Source organism: Salmo salar, chromosome ssa02 (genome assembly GCF_905237065.1).
Source record: "Salmo salar chromosome ssa02, Ssal_v3.1, whole genome shotgun sequence".
Classification (NCBI taxonomy): Eukaryota; Metazoa; Chordata; class Actinopteri; order Salmoniformes; family Salmonidae; genus Salmo; species Salmo salar.
Window position 1 is genome coordinate 56,944,511 of NC_059443.1, and position 21,615 is coordinate 56,966,125.

The window sequence follows — 21,615 nt, forward strand, 5'->3', positions numbered from 1 at the left end:
CCCCAAATATGACCTATTTTGTGGAGTGTACATTTGTATAATATTTAACATGTTGTTAAAACATATTTGAGGAGAATATCAAAAGGATATTGTGCGATACAGAAGTCCGTATCGTCTAAAGTTATTGGTAAATGACTAAAAGGTTCTTCCTTAAAAGAAAGACAATTAGGAGGTGAGAGGAGACAAGTGAGGGAAATAAAAAGAAAGAATGACAGGAAAAGACAACAGAGGTGATAAATTAGGTTTATTTCTAACACAAAGCAAAGGGGGAAATGCAACACGGTGCAGACAAACGTAACTTCCCTGGCATAGCGACTGCAGTGAGGACGGCACTGGCTGTGTGTCTTTCCGTCTGCACTCTCTGACATCTATTCACCATCCACAGAGAAATGGACACAGACAATCAGACCTGGGCTCAAATACCATTTGAATTCACTTCAAATACTTTAGCTGTGCTTGATTGAGCTTGCCTGTTGCAATGGAAAATTCCGCTCACCTGGCACCACCTGGCACAAACCCTGCCAACCTGGCACTTTAGGCAGGCTCATCCCAGGTCTTCAGACATTCCATTATATAGTACAGTATAGTGGAAGGTGCAGCTTTTTTTAATGATTAACATCTACTCTGTTCATTTATTTTTTCAACATTTCTTGCATGTTAAAGCTCAGTGACCAAGCTATATGACATATGACAACTAAAATGGACACCTTCATTTAACAGCTTCTGGTTTCACTCAACTCATGCTATAAATCAGTAGCAGGAAATGCCTCAAGCCTTCTCAGGCATCAATATCCCTGGTTACTTTCTAGGGGGGGGGTTGGTGACTTGAGAGATCTGGCAGGGCTGGGCGACTTAACATGCCTAGGGGGGGTTGGGGACTTAGGGGTGGGGGTTGGGGATTTGGCGGTTGGGGTGGAGGACCTTAGGGACGGGGTGGGGGACTTAAGGGACGGGGTGGGGGTCTGGGGGATGGAGGTTTGGGCAGGGGCCTTGGAGGCCAGGGGTGCAGGTGTAGCTCCTCTCCCTCCCATTTTGGGCTCGGGGGGGGCTCTCGCCTTGCTTGTAGACGCTCACGGTGATCTCCACGAACTCCCCGCCATATTTGTTCCGTACGTTGATGCTGTACTTGCCGGAGTCCTCGGGCGTGACGGTGGTGATGGTGAGGCTGGCGAACTTATTGGCCTCAAGTGTTATCTTGGCGTGCTCAGTGGAGACTACCTCATTTTCATTCTTGAACCAGGTGACCTCTGGACTGGGGTCACCCCAGACTGTGCAGGTCAGGCTCAGGGTCTGAAGGTGGACAGAGGGAGGTGGAGAGGTCACACGTCAGAGAGATAGAGGTCAGAGAGAAAGATCTCTTGAACATGCACGCAATTCTCTACAAGAGACCATGCATTTTCAATACAATCACAATCTTATACAAGCATATATCATCATGATATAAAGTTTGTTCAGAGTGCATAGTATATCCCACCTTCTGCTCCATAATGGTGACCACATCCGGCAGACCACCAACCACTCTACCACGGTCTGAGGATTAGAACAGTCAATTACTACTTGTTATCACGTAATCACTAGGATAATATGTATTGTGTAAATATAGTCTACTCACTCTTCTCAGCGAAGGCTGCAGCCCTGAAAGATAAAATAACGACATTGTTATAAATCAAGGACTTGGTGTATTACCAAAACATTTGGCAGTGTGTATACGATGAGGACAAATTCTTGCCTTATAAAACCTGTGGAACGTTTAATTCTTTGATTGTTATTTTATGTGTTGCATTTTGCAAAAAAAAAAAAAAACTACTTTGAACGAAAAACCATAAGAAGAAAACACAGCAATAAGTATCTTACTTGAGTCTCAGGTACTCCTCATAGGCATCGGTATATGCTACAAAAAGACAAATTGACATGATAAGACATCATCTACAAAAGACAAGCTAAGTGCAATTTAAAACAATCCTAGTGGTCAAAACTTCTGGTTGTAATGACATGATTTCAACATTGAGACATCGTTTTGCCCGCTGGGATTTTTTCTTTCGCAATGCTAACCTTGTCCGGAGAGGTCGAATGTGCGAGTGTGGGACTTGGTGGCATCCATAATCTGGATGGAGTAGTGTCCCTTCTCCTTCTCTGATGGCTCCCTGATCTGCATCCAGGCCATCTCAGCTGTGCCGGCGATCCTCATCTTCTCAGATGACGAGATCTTGCTATCCCTAAACGGACATGGTCAGGTTTATTCATCTAAATTAAACCCTGCGTTACTGTCTTTCCACAGTTATATTTAAAGGATGGATACTTTAAGTTAAAACCAACAGACAAATCTACCCTACAGTGTAAACTTAAATAAATAAAAATAGTATCTCGAAACATCCACTGATTGGTGTAGGTTAAAGTATGCCTTCAAATCTCATCTCCAAAATGGCTGCATACTGTGTAACCGGCCTTGCTGAGTGTGATGTAGGTGATGAGATGTGCGTACTTGTGCAACCAGGCAGTCCTGATCTCCTCTGTGTAGTACTTCATGTAGCACTGGAGCCTGATGCCTTCTGGGGTACACTGAAGCACCAGCTCAGAGGCAGAAGACCCTGAGAGGAAAAGGAGAGGCAGAGACACAACCACACCAACACTAAGTACCTTCACAACCACATCAACACTAAGTACCTTCACAACCACACCAACACTAAGTACCTTCACAACCACACCAACACTAAGTACCTTCACAACCACACCAACACTAAGTACCTTTACAACCACACCAACACTAAGTACCTTTACAACCACACCAACACTAAGTACCTTCACAACCACACCAACACTAAGTACCTTTACAACCACACCAACACTAAGTACCTTCACAACCACACCAACACTAAGTACCTTTACAACCACACCAACGCTAAGTGCCGTCACAGCAATACTAAGTACCTTCACAACCACAACAATGCAAAGGAGAACATCAATATTTTTCCCAGCAGGTGTTTTGATACAAAGTACTTACCAGCAATGTGGGCAATGGCGTTGATAATATCGTCAAATACTGCAAATCAAAAACAGAATATTTGTAGAAAGAGGAATTAATTTTCAATATGTCCTGACAAAGGAAATTATATTGTATCAATAATCAGATTATAGATAGTGGAGATCCTGGAGCAGGAGTGTACCTTGGCCAGAAATGTCAAAGACAGAAGTGTCTTTCCCTCTGTCATCACTGAGTTTAGCTTTGTAATGGCCCTGGTCTTTTCTGGAGAACTGAAGAAAAAAGGTACTATTTACTGAGATTATATGATCAATTCAGAAAAATCGTGCAATATTTTAGATAGTATCGTGATCTTGGAACAAAAAACGATACTGTGGGAAATTGAAAAATAGGGTCAATATTCATATAAGAAAATGTCTGCAAAAAACAGAGTTCCCTTGAGCAGTTGTATTCCTTGTGCAGTCATTGCTTTCAAGGTTCACAGCAGTAGTTACCAAGGAGATGGGGAGAGCAACGGATCCAGACATCACGTTAGGAGGGGTCTCCAGAACAATCTCCTCCTCATCCTTGAACCAGTGGAACACAGTCTCTTTCTTCACATTGGCAACCTGAGACACAAACAGAATACAATCTGTCCTGCTACTTTTAAAACTGCAGAGCCTAGTAAAAAGCTGAAGCTGAAGCACACCCAAACATGTTTGTAGAGGTGCTGACTAACAGAGAGTAAACTATATCACAACGTAGTCCCAAAAACTATATATGCTCCCAACAATTTAAATGGGTAAACAGCAAAGCCCCAATGATTACAAATGTGTACACAGTTTCAACCTGAAGTAAATTGATATCTGTAACCACAATAACAGGTCCTAGAAAACGTGTTTGTTACCTTGCAGACGAGCAGAACAGTACAGTCGTCATCCACATGGTAGGAAAGGTACTCAGCAAAGTGGGGACCTAAACATGAAAATAAATATTTCATTTTCAAAACTATTATCACAATATACAGTACCTTATTACATTTACGTAATTTAGCATACATTTTTCATACGGGTCCCCAGTGGGAATCAAACCAACAACCGTGGCGTTGCAAGCACCATGCTCTACCAACTGAAACACACGGGACCAGTACAAACTTTATCTACAGCGCAATCTGAAATGTTGAAAATCAAACTAACAGACCAGCTCATTACTAATGTATGATATCAAGACAACAAAGTCTTCACTTTCTTGTTGACAAACTACACATAAACCTTCATACTAATCGATCAAATATGTGCCATCAATCATCTGTGTACTAGGATAGAATACCTTGTTTCCTGATGTGCTCGGACCTCTGGAATTCAGCCTCCTTCAAGACAGCCTTGAACACTGAGAATAGACCACAACAACGTCAGTACTTAACCTAATACCCAACCTCTTACACTCTAGGACCATAGCCTTACAGTAAAGAAGAAAATGCTTACTATTATCATATGTGTATATCAGACTTTGGTTCAAACACTATTTGAACTCTATCAAATCCTTTTAGTGTTTGCTTTAGTTTACCTGGATTGCCAGATGGGCAGAGTTTGTGGTTTTTATTGATTATTCTATTGGTTCTATTGCGCCGGGAAACTGAATCAAGCCCAGATAAAGTATTTGAAATAATTTCAAATAGTATATGAACCCAGGTCTGACGTACTGTATATTAAATCCCCTCTCACCATCTCTCACCAGGACCAGAGAGCTCTGGTTCTTGGCTCTGCCGTCGTGGATCTGGACGGTGTAGGTGGCCTCGTTGGCCTTGGAGAAGTGATCCACAGTCATCTGGATCACCCCGGTGTTCACGTCATGGCTGATCTTGTGGCTCTGTGGCACATACAAAACACATACCATCATTACATCAGGCATGTTTCCTAATAACTACTACCTTCATGTTTCACTGTTTATATGTTTCATGTGATTATGTCATTTGTTATGTATATTCACACTGCATAATTGCCCATTGTGGGATGAACAAAATATTATTGAATTCAATTCATCAGTGAAATTCAGAGTACAGAAAAAGGCATCATGTTTACATGCATTTTTGAATATTTTTTCTGTTGCTTTGTTAAGTGTGCCATATAGCACACCTTTCTTTTCCTTGATTAAAAAGCAATGTTTGAGGTTGTCGGTTTGGCACCTACATCACTGCTGGTGACCTCCTTGTCGTTGACAATGAACCTATAGGTGACGGCGGGTGACATCTTGAGGCACTGCAGCCAGAAACGCACATGGCCCTTCTCTAGAACCTCATAGTTCAGTTGGTGCTTCAGTGGGACAACTGGACAAAGAAACAAAGAAAATATCAATTCTCAAGGGATATTTGTTGTGGTACTGTGAAAAGATTCCTATGTGACACTTCACCCCTGACAAAGATGCATATTGAAGGATAATACTCACTTGGATGTCTGATGTTGTAGCTGAGTTCCAGCATGGTGTTCAGGGCTGCAAGATAAGATTCAAGAATGAAGAATATCGGTATAAACTTTGACAAGAAACATATGTATATTTTTAAATCTGAGTCTAGGGGCGTATCCAAACCTACCATCCTCTGTCACGGTGTGGCTGGCAGAAACTCCATTAGTGTCAGTCACAACCACAGAGAAGGCACCCAAATCACTCACGTCTGGGTTGACGAAAGTCAGCTTAGAGCTGGAAAAGAAATACATGTTGAGACAAATGATGTTGACAAAAATATTTAGTATGGTTGTGTGGTCAATAAAGACAACAACAAAAAAACACTTACTGTTTGCCCTTAGTTTCTATGGCGACTCTTGGACAGTCACTGATTTCTTTGTAGTTCTTAGACCAAGCAAAGTTGGAGGTCTCAGAAATTTCACAGGCCTCGAATGACAGGAAAATATCACCAGTGTCCTCATCCACTCCACACTGGATCTCCTGGGTGCCTTAACACATGAAAACAAACAAAATAATAACCTTTATTGGTGAGTGGTAGAGAGGAAATGTACATATTATGCATCAGCAAAACTGTTCAAACCAAAAGCTAATGAAAATGCTGCTCAAAACCAATGGAGGTGTGTGTGACATATGTTCCTATACCAAAACCGTTCAAACACAAATCCAACAGGCTATATCAGACTGAAGTTGTCATACAGTAAATGTCATACAGTTGTCATATAAGTGTTATTACCTGGCAGAGCCTTGGCAACCACTGGCTCAGATGTCTGGGAGGCCTTTCCTATTCCCTCAGCGTTGACAGCCTTCACTTTGAACGTATACTCTGCTCCTGCCTCCAGACCAGTCACCTATACAGCGCCAACAAATCATTACATCCATTAAACATTACATTGTTCATTGTAGACTGAATCCTAACTTGAGTTACATGAGCACAACATGAAATTTAATGAACCTTTCTATATCAAAACATGATTCAAGCTACATTTTGGAGTTTTACACACACATATTACCAGTTTAGATGCAATATGTGAATCATCATGTCTGCAGGTATACATACTGTAGCTGCTTGTTTACCTGCAGGTAACAGTGGCCAATAGCCTCTTCATTCAGGGGGTGGTAGTGATGGCCCTTCTTGGCCATCTCCACGATGTATCCAGTGACGGCACTGGCGCCGGTGTAGACAGGGGCCTTCCACAGGATGACCAGGGAGTCACCTCTGACCTCTCTGAGGGCCAAGTCATAGGCTGGACCTAAAGGTCAAAGGTCAAACAGTAACCTTCCACAATCTCACTGCCCATAGCTGGAACATTATTCAAATTAAAATAACTTCATTTCAAATTAAATAAGTAACAGGGACATTATGCAGTACCACAATACTAATGATAATACATACTCATAATAAGATGGCTACTTTACCAGGTACTGTGGTAGTCCAGGCCTCACACTTCAGAGGTGTGCTGGGAGCAGAGGGCACGCCCACACCTGCCAGGTTCCCAGCCTGGACCTTAAACTCGTAGAAGGTTCCCTCCGTCAGACCGTCGACCTGAAGAGAAGGGGACAATAATGAGACAGGGACACAAATATATCCAATATTTTCAACAGTGTTGCTACAAGTAGCTACATATTTGCTATTGATTTTGAATGGCAAAGTTTTATTATAGATCTAATCTATTATTTAGATGCAGAGGGAAGAGTACATACCATTCACACTATCAACACTGCAGTTATTAAACCATTATGTATGAAGAAGCAAACCTATTTATCCCAATCAGATGCCACTTCTGACACCACATTACGTACCGTGTAGGTTCTGGTCTTGGTAGGGGCAGAGTTGACCTCCTTCCAGGCCAGGGTGTCTGCATCACGCTTGTCGACGTAGTAGGCGTTGATCTTGGAGCCACCACAGTGCTTGGGGCTCTTCCAGGCAATGATCATGGAGGCTCCGTCACAGCTCAGCATGGTGATGCCATGAGGTGCACTGGGAGTCGCTGTGGCACAGAGTCACACAGGTAAATTCAGAATACCTTTCCATCATGTAAAATTGACCAGTTGTTCATTTCAAACTGATGTGAAAATTCATAGATTTTTTTTTTTTTATATGGGGTTTGTCATACAGTTGCATGAGGGTTTTTTGTTATACAGTGATATATGTAGTGGTGAAACTGTATGTACAGTATGGTGAGTGATTTGAAAGGAAACACACGATAATACTGTGATACTCTGACAAGAGTTCAGAGCACAGATACAGCAAAAGTTGGGGGAAGGGACAGTGAATAAGTCTGGTGGTGAACCTGTTCAGGAGCAAAACTGTGCATTAAAACACCCCTAGATAACAGAACAACTTAATACATACCATACTCCACTCCCCTCTCTAGATGAAACAATAAAACCCTTCATATTTAGCACTGGACAAAAGGAAAATAGTCAAAGTTAAGTATTCATAGTAAGGCAATAGTGCTTGCTCTTTGGGGGTCTAGATAAGGTTACCGTAAAGCACTGTATGTGACAACTGTTGGTGTAAAAAGGGTTTTATAAATACAATTGTATTAATTGATGGCAATCCTGCATTTCTCATATGGCAATATTCTATTGATACTCACTGAGGGCGGGCTCCACAGCAATAGGAGTAGACTCCTGGGACTCATCACTGAGTCCATAGACGTTGACAGCCTGGACACGGAACACATAGGTCTCCCCCGGGGTCAGTCCATGGACCACAAACCTAAAACAGGGAAATGAAACATGATCATCTATACGTCTTGAATTTAAGGTAGTATTGCTGACTCTAAGACCTGGACAATATACACAACCGATCAAAACTTTGGGGTCACTTAGAAATGTTCTTGTTTTTGAAAGAAAACAATTGATTTTGGCCTTCTTTAGACTACTTGAGTATCTGGAGCATCAACATTTGTGGGTTCGATTACAGGCTCAAAATGGCCAGAAACAAAGGACTTTTTCTGAAACGCGTCAGTCCATTCTTGTTCTGAGAAATGAAGGTTATTCCATGAGAGAAATTGCCAAGAAACTGAAGCTCTTATACAACGCTGTGTACTACTTCATTCACAGAACAGCGCAAACTGGCTCTAATCAGAATAGAAAGAGGAGTGGGAGGCCCCGGTGCACAACTGAGCAAAAGGACAACTACATTAGAGTGTCTAGTTTGAGAAACAGACGCCTCACAAGTCCTCAACTGGCAGCTTCATTAAATAGTACCCGCAAAACACCAGCCTCAACGTCAACAGTGAAGAGGCGACTCCGGGATGCTGGCCTCCTAGCCATCTGGTTCCTGGTCACCTCCCTGACCAAGGCCCTTCTCCCCCGATTGCTTAGTTTGGCCGGGCGGCCAGCTTTAGGAAGAGTCTTGGTGGTTCCAAACTTCTTCCATTTAAGAATGATGGAGGGCACTGTATTCTTGGGGACCTTCAATGCAGCAGAAATGTTTTGTTACCCATCCCCAGATCTGTGCCGACACAATCCTGTCTCGGAGCTCTACGGACAATTCCTTTAACCTCATGGCTTGGTTTTTGCGGTGACATGCACTGTCAACTGTGGGACCTTTTATAGACAGTTGTGTGCCTTTTACAAATCATGTCCAATCAATTGAATTTACCACAGGTGGACTCCAATCAAGTTGTAGAAACATCTCAAGGATGATCAATGGAAACAGGATGGACCTGAGCTCAATTTCCAATCTGATAGCAAAGGGTCTGAATACTTATGTAAATAAGTTAATACATTTGCTAAAATTTCTAAAAACCTGTTTTTGCTTTGTCATTATGGGGTATTGTGTGTAGATTGCTGAGGATTTGTTTTTATTTAACACATTTTAGAATACGGCTGTAACGTAACAAAATGTGGAAAAAGTCAAGGGGTCTGAATACTTTCCCGAAGGCACTGTAGGTGTCTGGATTTTGCCAAATCAGTGTCTCGTTTGCAAAGATTTTATTTCTGGATTATTCTCAAGACAGAGGCCTGTCACACTACATTCACTGTCCCATCTCCTTTAATAACATATCTAATATTAAATCACTGCTTTAGCTTGAATAGATAACTAGTAGACAAACGTATGTTTAAATGGCTACCTGGTGTGCTTGTAGGGCTTGTGGTTGCATGGGGCCCAGGCCTTGGATCCCACCAAAGAGGCATCTATGTAGTACCCCATGAGGTGGTGGGGGTGTTTGGGGGGGTCCCACTGCACAAACACAGAGGACTTGGTGTTCCTGGTGGCAACCACCTGACCAGGAGCGGAGGGAACACCTACACAGGCAAAACACATGCATGTTGGGGACTGGAGATATTGAATTGATGTATCATTACTACACAGTAACAGAGTAAAGGGGTTAGGAATTAGAAAAACACACATATCTTCATTATAAATCTTCAAATAAATGATCGTCATCATTTATAAACACCTACATTTAAGACGGGAAAAATAAAGCATTTCTCATTATGGATAACATACCTGATGTGACGTGATATCTTGGTGCAATGTTATGAGGAGATACAGAAATATAAATAATAATGAACACAACCATTCTGTAAACCTGTGGACTATATTCCACAGAACATACCTTCAGCAAGGGATGACAGGGGCATTATTTTCAGTTGTGATACATGATGTCATGCATCTTTCATGAAGGGAGTTCGTGTCAGACAAGACAAGAGTGTACCATTATCAATCATGGATATTGTGGGGACGAAACGTATTTTGGGATTGTGACGTTAGGGTGAGGATACTGTAGGATTTGCTGTGACTTAATCATGCCCATCATCGTTGGTAGTTAGTTTCTCCAAAATACGAACAAGGGTGAAAAAACGATTTGTGATTGTGACATTACAGGAATGTGATAGTCACATGACATAAATCTCAGTGTGTTTAAAATAAGGGATAAACGTTGGGCTTTATATTGTACATACCAACAGGCCGCTCACTACCTGAAACATATGTTAAACAGAGTCTCATTTATCAAAGTAGAATTGGAAGGATTCCTTGACTGTCACTGTTTGTAAATGCATGCATCATACATTTTGTGTGTGTATGTGTGTGTACCCGTCTGTGTGTGTGTACTCGTCTCTGTGTGTGTGTGTGCCTGCGTGTGTGCTAAACCCCACTCTTACCATGCTCATCCACCTTTTCGATGGGTTCTGTAGGCTTAGAGGCCTCGCTGGCCCCGTACAAGTTCTCAGAATACACACGGAACTGGTACTTTTTCCCGGCTTCCAAATCGAAAATGGGGTAGCGAGGGGACTGCAGTTTCACTGCTGTGTTGATCCTCTGCCAAGCCCCAGTGCCTGACACGGACTAGTGGATATTTGGGACGGAAAGGCAAATGAAAGGTAAAGCCTTCTACAACATCATCGAATCCCTAATCTCATTAGAAAATTACCTTTAGCAACATACCTGCCAGCTGTTATTTCTGCCATTTTGCAAAAATATTACTGCACTTTAGACAGTTGTGAAAAGATAAATGCACTGTCTAATCTATTACAGTTCCTGTACTGAGAGATCTACATACTGTAGATGGGAAGGGGAAAGGAGCAGCCACACACCTTCTCAATGATGTACCACAGTGGTGCCCGTCCACGAGGGCTGGGGGGTTTCCAGCTCAGCACGATATATGATTTGAATATCTCTGAGGCATGCACATCTGTAGGCTCCCCCGGCAATGTAACGTAACCTATATTGGGATTGAATGGCATTGAACAATACTTCATAACACGTATTATTTGATCAATAATAATTATATCAACTTTAAAGTACATTTGGGGTTCATTTAGTATTTACATTTACATTTAAGTCATTTAGCAGACGCTCTTATCCAGAGCGACTTATAAATTGGTGCATTCACCTTATGATATCCAGTGTATTATTATTTATTATTATGGAATTACATTTGGGGTTAGTTTAGATCGTTTTAGTTACAATGTTTGCGTCAAGAGTTAGATGATGGGTTAAAAGTTATACAACGCAAAGGATGATGTTTGGATATGAACAATTAAGGATATAAGTTATAAGGAAAATAAATGTAACATTAAATCTAAGTTTAAAGAGGTGGCTGGTTAGTTGCCTATTTATTATGGTGCTCGTCTTACTGTTAGTCCAGTGGTGTCAATGAAGTTGCTTAGAAAAGTTGTTTTTATTCATTCTTATTATGAATTTTGATATTAATATGACTAGTATCATTAGAGTTGTTACTAATACCAAAATCCAATCTAAAAGCAGGAGGTGAGCAGGAAGCGTGAGGGTTTATTGATTAATAATGATGACACAATAAGGAGAGAAATCCTTCAACTTCTCCTTTAAGGTACTGAGAACACAAGTATTTATGTGTACATATATTAATGTGTATAGTATTGTATATTGTAAGGGCTTTTGACGATACAATATATTCAACAGGTATTTGCTTTGATGGATATTGGTCAGTTATGGAAATGTTGTGGATATGTTGATTTTAATGCTTTGTGGAAGGTTCATTTGTCACCCAGTGTTTTTGTTTATTAGACAAGAGGAATAGAATAGACTCAACACAATATTTTGGTCCGTTACCATTGTTTGCATACTCTACCTTCCAGGTCATCATCTTTAATCACTACTTCATGTTTCCCATCCAGTTTAATCACTGTTATGACAGGAAAAAACAAAAACGTCATGTATGACACAAAGGTGCATCTGCTGGCTGATATTTCACCCCAAAATATAAATACAAAAGATGTCCTTTGAGTATGCACTCAAGTAGACATCATGAGTCTGTGTGTGGTTATGTACCTTGCAGTCTCTCTCGCTCAGCTGGGTCCAGGGCAGTCACCTTGTCAGACTCCCGGGACGGTCTGCTGATCCCGGCACTATTGACAGCCCTGACCCGGAAGTGGTAGGCGTGACCCACGCTCAGGCCGTGCACGGGGTACTTACAGATCCGCACTGGGGCGTCGTTACACTGGGACCAGGTAGCACTACCAGACTCGCGTCTGTACAGGAGAAGGAATTACATCATAAACCATAGAATGTATTGAAGTGTGGAAGTGCTGGTCTGAATGGACATCAACAATGGTACTGCAGATGTTTGTAGTTCCATCAGTCATTTATCTAGAAATCTAATTTGCATGCCTTTGTCACAAGTCTTTGTTTGGCTCTGTGAGATCCGGTAGCTTCACAAAATCAATTGCTACAAAATCAATTGCTCTACCAGATTAGATCTGAAACATCATGTGACCGTGAAGTTTCTCACAATCACTCCACTGTCTTACACTCTCAATGGCCATCCTTTAGGTCTTCTGCATCTTCTAACAACTACAATCAAATCTGCTTTTATTGACTATTGTTGGAGATTCTGTATGGGAGAGTCTAACGTAAGGTCCTAAATTACAAAAACTGACTTGTCCACAAAGTATCCGGTGATGGCAGCCTCATTGGTGGTGTTGGGGGGTTTCCAGGCAACCAGGACGTAGTCCGAGTTGATGTCAAACGCCTTGACGCTGATTGGTGCACCAGGTGCTCCGGCCACAGAGGGAGCAGCATCTGGGGAATAAGGAAGAGAACAAGAAAGCAAAGTGGGAATGTTGAGAATAAGGAGACAAAGTGGCAACACTGAATAAGTCACTTGGGTTAACACATGCAAATATGTATGGGATTACAAACTGAATACAGTATGTAAAATGCCTAGAGCATATCTTTGTGTTGAGTCAGGCCTGAAGTTTAAAGGGCCCGTTGGAACTGTGTCATTTATCACTAAATGTTTCTTAACAACAAACCTCAAACCTGGTATTGTTTCTAATGTATAGAATTATAGTAAACATTCTTTCCTTTCTAATGTATAACATTAAATAATATTTCTCAAATATGAATATGTTGTTTCTACACTCTTAGAAAAAAGGGTTCCAAAAGGGTTCTTCCACATTAGAGAACCGTTTTTGGTTCCAGGTAGAACCCTTTGGGGTTTCATGTAGAACCCTCTGTACAAAGGGCTCTACATGGAACCCATCTACATGGAACACAAAAGGGTTCTACCTGGAACCAAAATGGTTCTACCTGCAACCAAAAAGGACTCTTCAAAGGGTTCTCCTATGGGTACAGCCAAAGCACCCTTTAAGGTTCTAGATAGCACCTTTTTTTCTAAGAGTATATTCTGCTTAATTGTCAAATTATAATATTATCATTTAATTATAAGACCATATGACTTTACCTTTCACAAAGAGGTAGGCGCTGTGCTCGGTGGTGCCGTCCTTCGTCCACATGCGGAGGGTGTACAGACCTTCATCATCCTTGGCCAGGTGGGACAAAGTCATAGTGGCAGCGCCCCCACCAACCTTAATCTCAGCCAACTTCCCTGCCTTCAGCAGTTTATCTGATCAACAACAAGAGACGGAAAAACAACACTTTATCGAGTAGTTCGTTGTTGTTGAGAGTTGACCGTAAGAACATGGATAGCACCTGTAGAATGTTTTCAAAAACTGTTGCTTCATTCTATGTCATACGCTGGGCTGCGCTGTACGGACATGTGCTGTGAATTAAGATGCACTGTGTTTTTTTACACAATGTACTGTATGGCTTTCCTGTGTGGTGCTGTTTGTGATGATGTACCATTGAGTAATGTTCACTCACTCACCGTCTCTGTACCACTGGGCCAGTGGTGGTACATTGGGCAGATCAGGGACCACCACCATGGTACACACCAGACTAATGGAACCTCCCTCTGTTCCGAACGACACTCCAAACCTATCCAGCATGGTGATCTCCAGCTTACTGTGGTGGATCACAGTCAGGTGGGGCACTGAGGAGAAGACAAGGACAACACATGCTAATATATTAGTACATCTCAAGTATACCAATAATGCCCTATAGTACTTGCTATGATCTGTGTTAACCAAACACTTAAACAACATATACCTATATCAGGATATAATACATACAGATATTATGCAGCTGTGAAGGAAGAAATGTCAGTGTGATATGTAAACCAACCAGTTTAGCACAATCCAATATTATCATGGTTGATGTGTTCGTAAAAGTTTGTTGTATTGTGACATTGTAAGGTCTTTCAGTGTGTGTTGAATATAAGTCACCCCTTGTTTTCATTCGTTGACTGTCTCAGGGCCAGAACAACACAAAGTCACGCTCACAATAGTTTCCAGTGCTTATCAGGCCACTTAGATAGAGACTGTTATTTGTGGACTCTGATCTCAAGCAAAGCCTGCCATGTCTGGGCCCCACTCCAGCAGCACTGGGCTGGTTCTCCACCCACCCTCCTCCTCAATCCACTCTTTCCTCTCACCTTGACCAAAAAGCTGGCAGGACCCATAGGCTCCTCCTGCTGGTCCTATGAGGAATAACATTTTTTAGAAAGGGAAGAAGGAACATTATTTTAAAAAATGAAAACCTTCATTCATATTCATATACTATGGGTGTTTGTTGCATTGGAGAGTGACATTTGAGGGAACTTTTAATAGCAGTTCAAATCCTTCAGTGCAAATACTTCAAAGACAGAGAGAGAGAGAGCGCGAGAGAGAGAGAGAAACTCACTCTTGACAGTGACAGAGGCCTTGCTTGTAGTTGAGCCATGGGAGTTCGTTGCCACGGCGCTGTACTCCGCAGTATCACTCACCACACACCTAAAGTGAAGGAAATTAGATATTAGTATATTATGATTTCACTGGCTCAAATAAATGTTACCTGTGTTTTGTGCTGTTCATTATCATTGTTTATACAACAGGTGGGTCTAATCCTGAATTCTGATTGGTTAAAAACGGTTAATGTCATAGGGGGTTATTGGCATTGTGTTAAATGACTTCAGGACTGTGTAACATCCAAGAAATGTATTTAGTTCATAACATCCTCCCCTTCACCTTCATGCCTTTTAAAGGACGACTGTTTGACGACATGAGTGAGAAGAAGGAGACATTGCGTTTTGGAAAGTGATCTCATGGCTTGAGAGCGCCGTCGAACAGAAGGCGACGTTCTGAAGCAGCAGAAGGCGTTAAGAAGGCGGTACATCGTGAGGACAGACATTCCTAAGGAGAAACCGAGGGTGAGAATAGAAGAGGAGAAATGTGACCGTCCACCCTGGAAGTACTATTTTAAAAACGATCCGTTTTCCATATTCCCAGCTGGGGTGATATGGATCTCTGGCCATTTTATTCCCACTGTTACTCTCTTTCTCTTCAAATGTTATCAAAGACAACTAATTGATCAAGAGAGGAAAAGAAAAGGGTATGAAAGAGAGCGTGTTGGGGCGGAGGGGGGGGAAGGGCTAACTTAAACTGCGGTCTCCTATTTGACCCAGTAACGTAATGACGACGTAGGAGAGATTCAGTGCAGAGAGCGAGAGAGGGAGAGGGGGGAGGAGGAATGAACGGATCAAATGACACGGAGGTCAGCACTTCGGTGTGAACAGCTGAGGCGTCTTGAAGACGAGGGCCGGGCGGGCCAGCGACATGCAGGCTGTCTTTAGAGGCGGAGCTGGCTTTAGACTAAATAGGAAATGCAACAACCCCCCTCCCCCCTTCAGTTTCACTGGGGTGCCATTCACTTCCACTGGCAACAGGGAACAACCAAAGGGGGACAATGGGTACCGCCTGACAAGTGGAAAAACAACACCTGTTCATAGAGTAGAACAAGGCAAGTGACAATTTCATTTGACGTCAGTAAGTTCAAGAAATGAAACACAATTTAATGTATGTAATAATGATTTCAAATACTACAGTATGTGAATTGATTTTCGGTTCATGTCCTTAATCAAGTTGAAATTAACCCAAACTTGACCTTGGTCAAATTAAACCAATTAACATGAAAAGAGACAGTGAATTAGAGTGAGGTACAGTACCTGCTAATAATCAGACTGTGTACTCCATATTTGCTCTCAATCTTGTACTTTCCTGGGGCACTCAGTGGGTCAACAGGTTTGCCTCCCTTATACCTGAAAATACAAGGCATCAAATTAGTAAGTGGGTTCTTTTACACCTCAATATTGATGGAATTTTCAGTACTGAAGTGTTTTAAACACATCTGTTATGTGACATATAACTAATATTGCATAATTTTGACATAACTAATATGTTAGCATATTTGACATTATGGTTAAATGGTTAAAAGTCACTATTTTCAACATTTCTAATAAGACCGTGTTAACAGGAAACCTTTTTTTTTCTCCCCAATTTCGTGGTATCCAATTGGTAGTTACAGCCCCGTCTCATCGCTGCAACTCCCGTACGGACTCAGGAGAGGTGAAGGTCGAGAGCCGTGCGTCCTCCGCAACACAACCCAACCGCACTGCTTCTTGACACAACGCCCACTTAACCCGGAAGCCAGCCGCACCAATGTGTCGGAGGAAACACAGTACACCTGGCGATTGTGTCAGCGTGCACTGTGCCCAGCCCGCCACAGGAGTCGCTAGTGCGCATTGGGATGAGGACAAACCCGGCGGCGAAAAACTCCCCTAACCTGGACGACGCTAAGACAATTGTGCGCCGCCCCATGGGTCTTCCCGGTCGTGGCCGGCTGCGACAGAGCCTGGACTCGAACCCAGAATCTCTTGTGGCACAGCTAGCACTGCGATGCAGCGCCTTAGACCACTGTGCCACTCGGGAGGCCGTTGACAGGAAACATAAACAAAATATAGCCTAAATATCTGTGAAGTCCCTCCAATAAACATTGAAATATGCAGAGACATTTATAGCAATAGACAAGACCGAGGTGCTGGCTGTTAAAGTAGAGACGGTGTAATTAGTGCTAATGTGATCATTAACATAGCGCTAATGAGACCCATAAAGTGAGGAAACCTCACTAAAAAGCTCCAATAGACATCATAATGAAGGCCAGCCAGTACTGTCCCAGAGGACAAATCTGGTTGAAATTATGTCATTATAACCAGTTTACAACCACAACTGCAGGTAAATGCTAATTAAAAGTGCATTCTAATCCATCGTAGGCAAATGTCTCTAAACTGTCTGTATATAAATTAAGCAGTTGCTAAGTTGTTGGTAAAACATGTCACATCTCAAAGACTACATGGCTAATCATAGTGGTTACCAGATGCATACACAATATGGAAACTGATACATAATGAAGTACAACAGTAGTTCAATAAGAGGCGAGCGCTCCTAACCATTTGACAATAGGCCTGGGGTGACCGTCTACGGTGCAAAATAGCTTGACAGGAGTCGTCTCCCACACAGTGTGGGGCCTCAGAGCCACCAGGAACTCAGGGGCCTTGTCAGTCTCCGTACTCGACGTCACCTTCTTGTGCATCATCTCCTGCACCTGAGGAGAGGCAGTATAGGTTGCATTAGCAAATGAGGGGGAACCTTTCATCCAGCAGTGATAAGGTTAGTACAGGTAGAAATAGGATAATAGAAACTATAGGCAAAAAGCTATCAAATATTACATATCTGTTTAACTGTGGTATTTGTAAATCACAGGGTTTCATCAATGATATATGATCCTGTGTCAGCAGCACTGTATATAACATGATCCTTCCACAATCCAGTGTATTACCTCTCTCTTAATCTCAATATTCTCCACTTGGGTCTTTGTGGCCACTCTCATCCTGTGGAGCTCCTTCTGAATTGAAGCAAGTCCTTTCCCAACATGAGTAGACACTCGCTGGTACTCCTCTATCTCATCGGCGCTCCTACACATATTCCACAGCAGGAAAGTTAAGCATTTATTTACAATATACAGTGTTTAATAAAAAACAACAACAGCAGACGAACACTTCAACATATTGTCCAGTGTTAGGTCAGATAGGTCCGTTATTAACATCTAACCAACTCATCCTGTATAACAGGGTTCCACAACTGGGGGCTTGCTTTTTTTCATTGTTTTTTTATTCATTGTTGGATATAAAAATCGGCCCGCAGCTAAATCTAGTTGATGATCCCTGCTGTATAATGAAATGCAACACATATACCAGGAAACAATTTGGCATATTTGCTGTGCTTTTCAGTCACCATAGTTGCTCCTGCTAGTTTTTGCCTGCAGTCAGCTCTGACTGTGGTTCATATTCCCTTACACCTAAAACAGCATGACATATCGGCCCTGTCCAGAAACAACCCCTAACCCCTTCCCTTAGGCACTTCATGTAAACCTTAAAGAATTGAATAGGTATGGTAGTAGTTCCGTCTTAGTTGGGTGGAGATTTTGCCAAATTGCTTACACCTATCGAATCCTTTCAGATCTACACAAGTGTCTAGGGGAAGAGCTAGGGGTTGTTTCTGTACTGGGCCAATGTTGCTGGGAGACACTGTCCTATTGGACACACCTCTGCCTGAACGCCGGCATTGTATAGACTGGTTCAGCCATAGCCTCTGTGGCGTTGGTGTGATGCACCTGGTTCACTGACTTAGAGCTGGATTTCCTGTGGAGAGAGAGCAGTCGTTAGAGTCATTAGAACAGGTAGACAGGAAGATAAACAAACACTTAGTGCCAGCACTGTTGTGGTGGTACTGTGATTTTAAAATGTGAAAACAATTGCAGAATATACTTCATATCAAAAACCAAAAAGGGACATAAAAGCTAATAAAGCAATTCATTTAGTGGTTTTCACTTAGATAGTGAGATCATTGGTATTGGACAAAAGTTCACTTTTCAACCTCATTTTCAATCTCCAGCACAATACCAGTGTCAACATATGTGAAAACGGCGCATTTCTACGTTTTGTAGAAAAAAATTGAAAGTTAAAAACGTCTACCGATGACATCATCAAAAGTTCAACATTTTAAAAACAGGGATTTTCAAACACTATGAGATTCGTGGTGACGTGAGGAGCAAGAAAATACCCTCCCTTGGGCTAGATACTCATTGCAGGTTTAGAAAATCACTGTGGCCTACCCTGTGATGTCATAGAGAAACATTGTTTTTTGTACCTTCTTATCTTTTTAACTACAGATCATAGAAACGTGATGTTTTCACATATATGGACACTGGTTTGGTGCTGGAAATTATGAATAGGAGGTTGAAAAGTTACAGAATTGCCCTTTAATTTCTTACCAAATATAACTCGTAAAGAGTCCAGTAACTGGATAGTTTTTTCTTGATGGGTTGGGGTCTAGAACAGGGTTCAGCATATGTTTCAGGCACAGTAAAGCAGTGGCATGCACACTAGACATGGGTTGCATAACAACATCGACGTCACGACCTGCTATGACCTGGTCAATAGGTCCCAACACTTTGGCTTCTGCTTGCAGCGTGACAAATTCTGAGCTTGAGGCTTCATTTGGGTACAGTTCCATTTGAACGCCACCACTTCAGCTCACCACAGACTCCTATAACCTTGGAATTGCAATTTGAAGCACAGCTGATGGCGTAACCACCAAAGGGTTGTGGTGGTCTGAGGAGCGCTAAAGCAACATCTAGTGGCCTGCTATGACCCCACGACCCTAAAACAAGGCAAAATCCATTATCGCAAGCCGCATAGCATCAGCATGGGGTGGTGGACATTTGAAGTTGGAGACCATCTCTTGTCCACTCCACTTCCCTCTACACCAGCACTATGTACATCCACACTATTGTGCTCCAGCTGCTGTATTGCCCAAAAAACTGCTTTCTATAGTGCTGCAGGTGAGCAATAACACTAATCCCCTACCTTGAAGAGTGCTCCTTGACAACATGCTTAGTAGTGTGAGAGCTGTGATGGCTGACGTGGCTCACATGCTTCTTCTGATTAAAATGCATGACCTTGGTAGCCATGGCTGGAACACTTCAAAAGAAACCTGGTCACAATACCAGGTAGGAGAGGGAGGAGGGAAACGGATTTGTTTACCTTTACTTCACATGCAACTGAACATTGGAGATGGTTTGCTGTGTTAATGACGTTTTCGATATTAACATCAATGTTTTTAGCATGATTAGACACAATAATGGCTTCCCATTTAGCGCTTTCACGCTGCTATTGTAAACTATAGTTGTCAACTGTCTACGGTTGATGAGAATCTGCAAAGCCTTAGTACATGAATATTACCTATTACTATCAACTTTTCACATAATTAATGACAACCTAGCCTAGCTGCAGCGGCCGTACTTATAGGCACACAGGCTATCTCTGTCTTTGAAGGCCTCACAATGGCTGTCGAAGGACTGATACGCAATGGTTGTTATTTCTCCATGAAACTCCAAATACTTTGCCAGAGAATATATCTTTCACATTTTCTCCCTTGCATACTAATTCTATGATATTTATCCCACAAATTACATGTTCAGGCATAACTTTATGGTTTAATTAAGAGGGGCCATGAATGTTGCCTCCACATACCACCATATCAACATGGGTCAGCCCCTCAAATATTTCACCTTACAGCGAGCACAGCTCATCTATGAATAGCTGAAAGAAGTTTGAAGGCTAATGCACTGGAGAAATATAGTCAAAAGCCACAGAAGAAAATTAGCAGCCTGCACGTTTGGCTGAATGTAGGCCAATACTCGTTAAAAAATAAATTGGCCTAACATAAGACAGGTCATCAACATCCTGATCAATCAATACATTCATTATTCAACTGCCTCTAAATAAATTCAATACTCAACGTTGTATGTACCCTCCCTATACAGTACACTATCCAGATTTCCAGGACGTGTCTTAGGTATATAAAATCATTAGTTAGGTAGCCAACTGACGCACCCAAGAAAATAGGTTCAGCGACCTCTTCATTCAAAGGCATGCCATTAGTGCACAGTCAAAGTAACTGCCTTCAGATAAATGCCAACACAACCCCTTATCCCTCACTGGAGACAAATTATCTATCCCCAAAACAACTCCTGACATGTAAATCTGTCACTCTTTCACTTAGCCTGCATGTATGACCATTACCAACGTTAATGTACTGGAAATATAAGGTTCTCCTGAAATAAAAATGTTGGATTTATAACGACGTAATTATGATAAAATAACAGATAGAAACGCGACTCACCCCTTGAGATTAAAACAGCGCAAACGGTAGCAGACGAGCCTGATGCCGCTTGGGAGGCACTTGCTGATGGTAACAAAACTATTACCCTCTCACTCAAGGAATGGCTTTCCCCGACCACCCCATGTATGGATGCACTTATGACTATATATAGCATTTACCAACATTTTCTGACCCATTCAACACTTTCAGTCAAAGTTGACGAGGGCAGGTGGCTGTTGAAATTGTCAAATAATTAACACAAATATTTGCGTCAATTTCGTCGAGTTTTCAACAGGTTATTTTTGGATAGACTGTTT

At 42.0% G+C, this 21,615-nt stretch overlaps 1 protein-coding gene across 1 annotated transcript; it reads right to left on the reverse strand.

The window, feature by feature from the left end:
* Positions 1-227: 227 nt before the first annotated feature.
* On the reverse strand, positions 228-21,455 carry LOC106587535 (myomesin-2). Its single transcript, XM_014176016.2, is given in 38 exon segments — positions 228-1,046; positions 1,048-1,290; positions 1,475-1,530; positions 1,613-1,635; positions 1,855-1,891; positions 2,053-2,216; positions 2,483-2,588; positions 3,002-3,040; positions 3,165-3,252; positions 3,475-3,588; positions 3,867-3,934; positions 4,289-4,348; positions 4,684-4,828; positions 5,149-5,285; positions 5,405-5,449; positions 5,550-5,656; positions 5,751-5,910; positions 6,156-6,270; positions 6,497-6,672; positions 6,839-6,965; positions 7,223-7,410; positions 8,023-8,144; positions 9,508-9,682; positions 10,544-10,727; positions 10,976-11,103; positions 11,992-12,045; positions 12,192-12,391; positions 12,800-12,941; positions 13,606-13,767; positions 14,029-14,193; positions 14,695-14,739; positions 14,943-15,031; positions 16,243-16,335; positions 17,524-17,678; positions 17,913-18,048; positions 18,679-18,774; positions 20,002-20,128; positions 21,320-21,455. Coding segments are annotated over 37 exon segments (4,509 nt in total). The 5' UTR covers positions 20,106-20,128; positions 21,320-21,455; the 3' UTR covers positions 228-785.
* Positions 21,456-21,615: the final 160 nt, after the last annotated feature.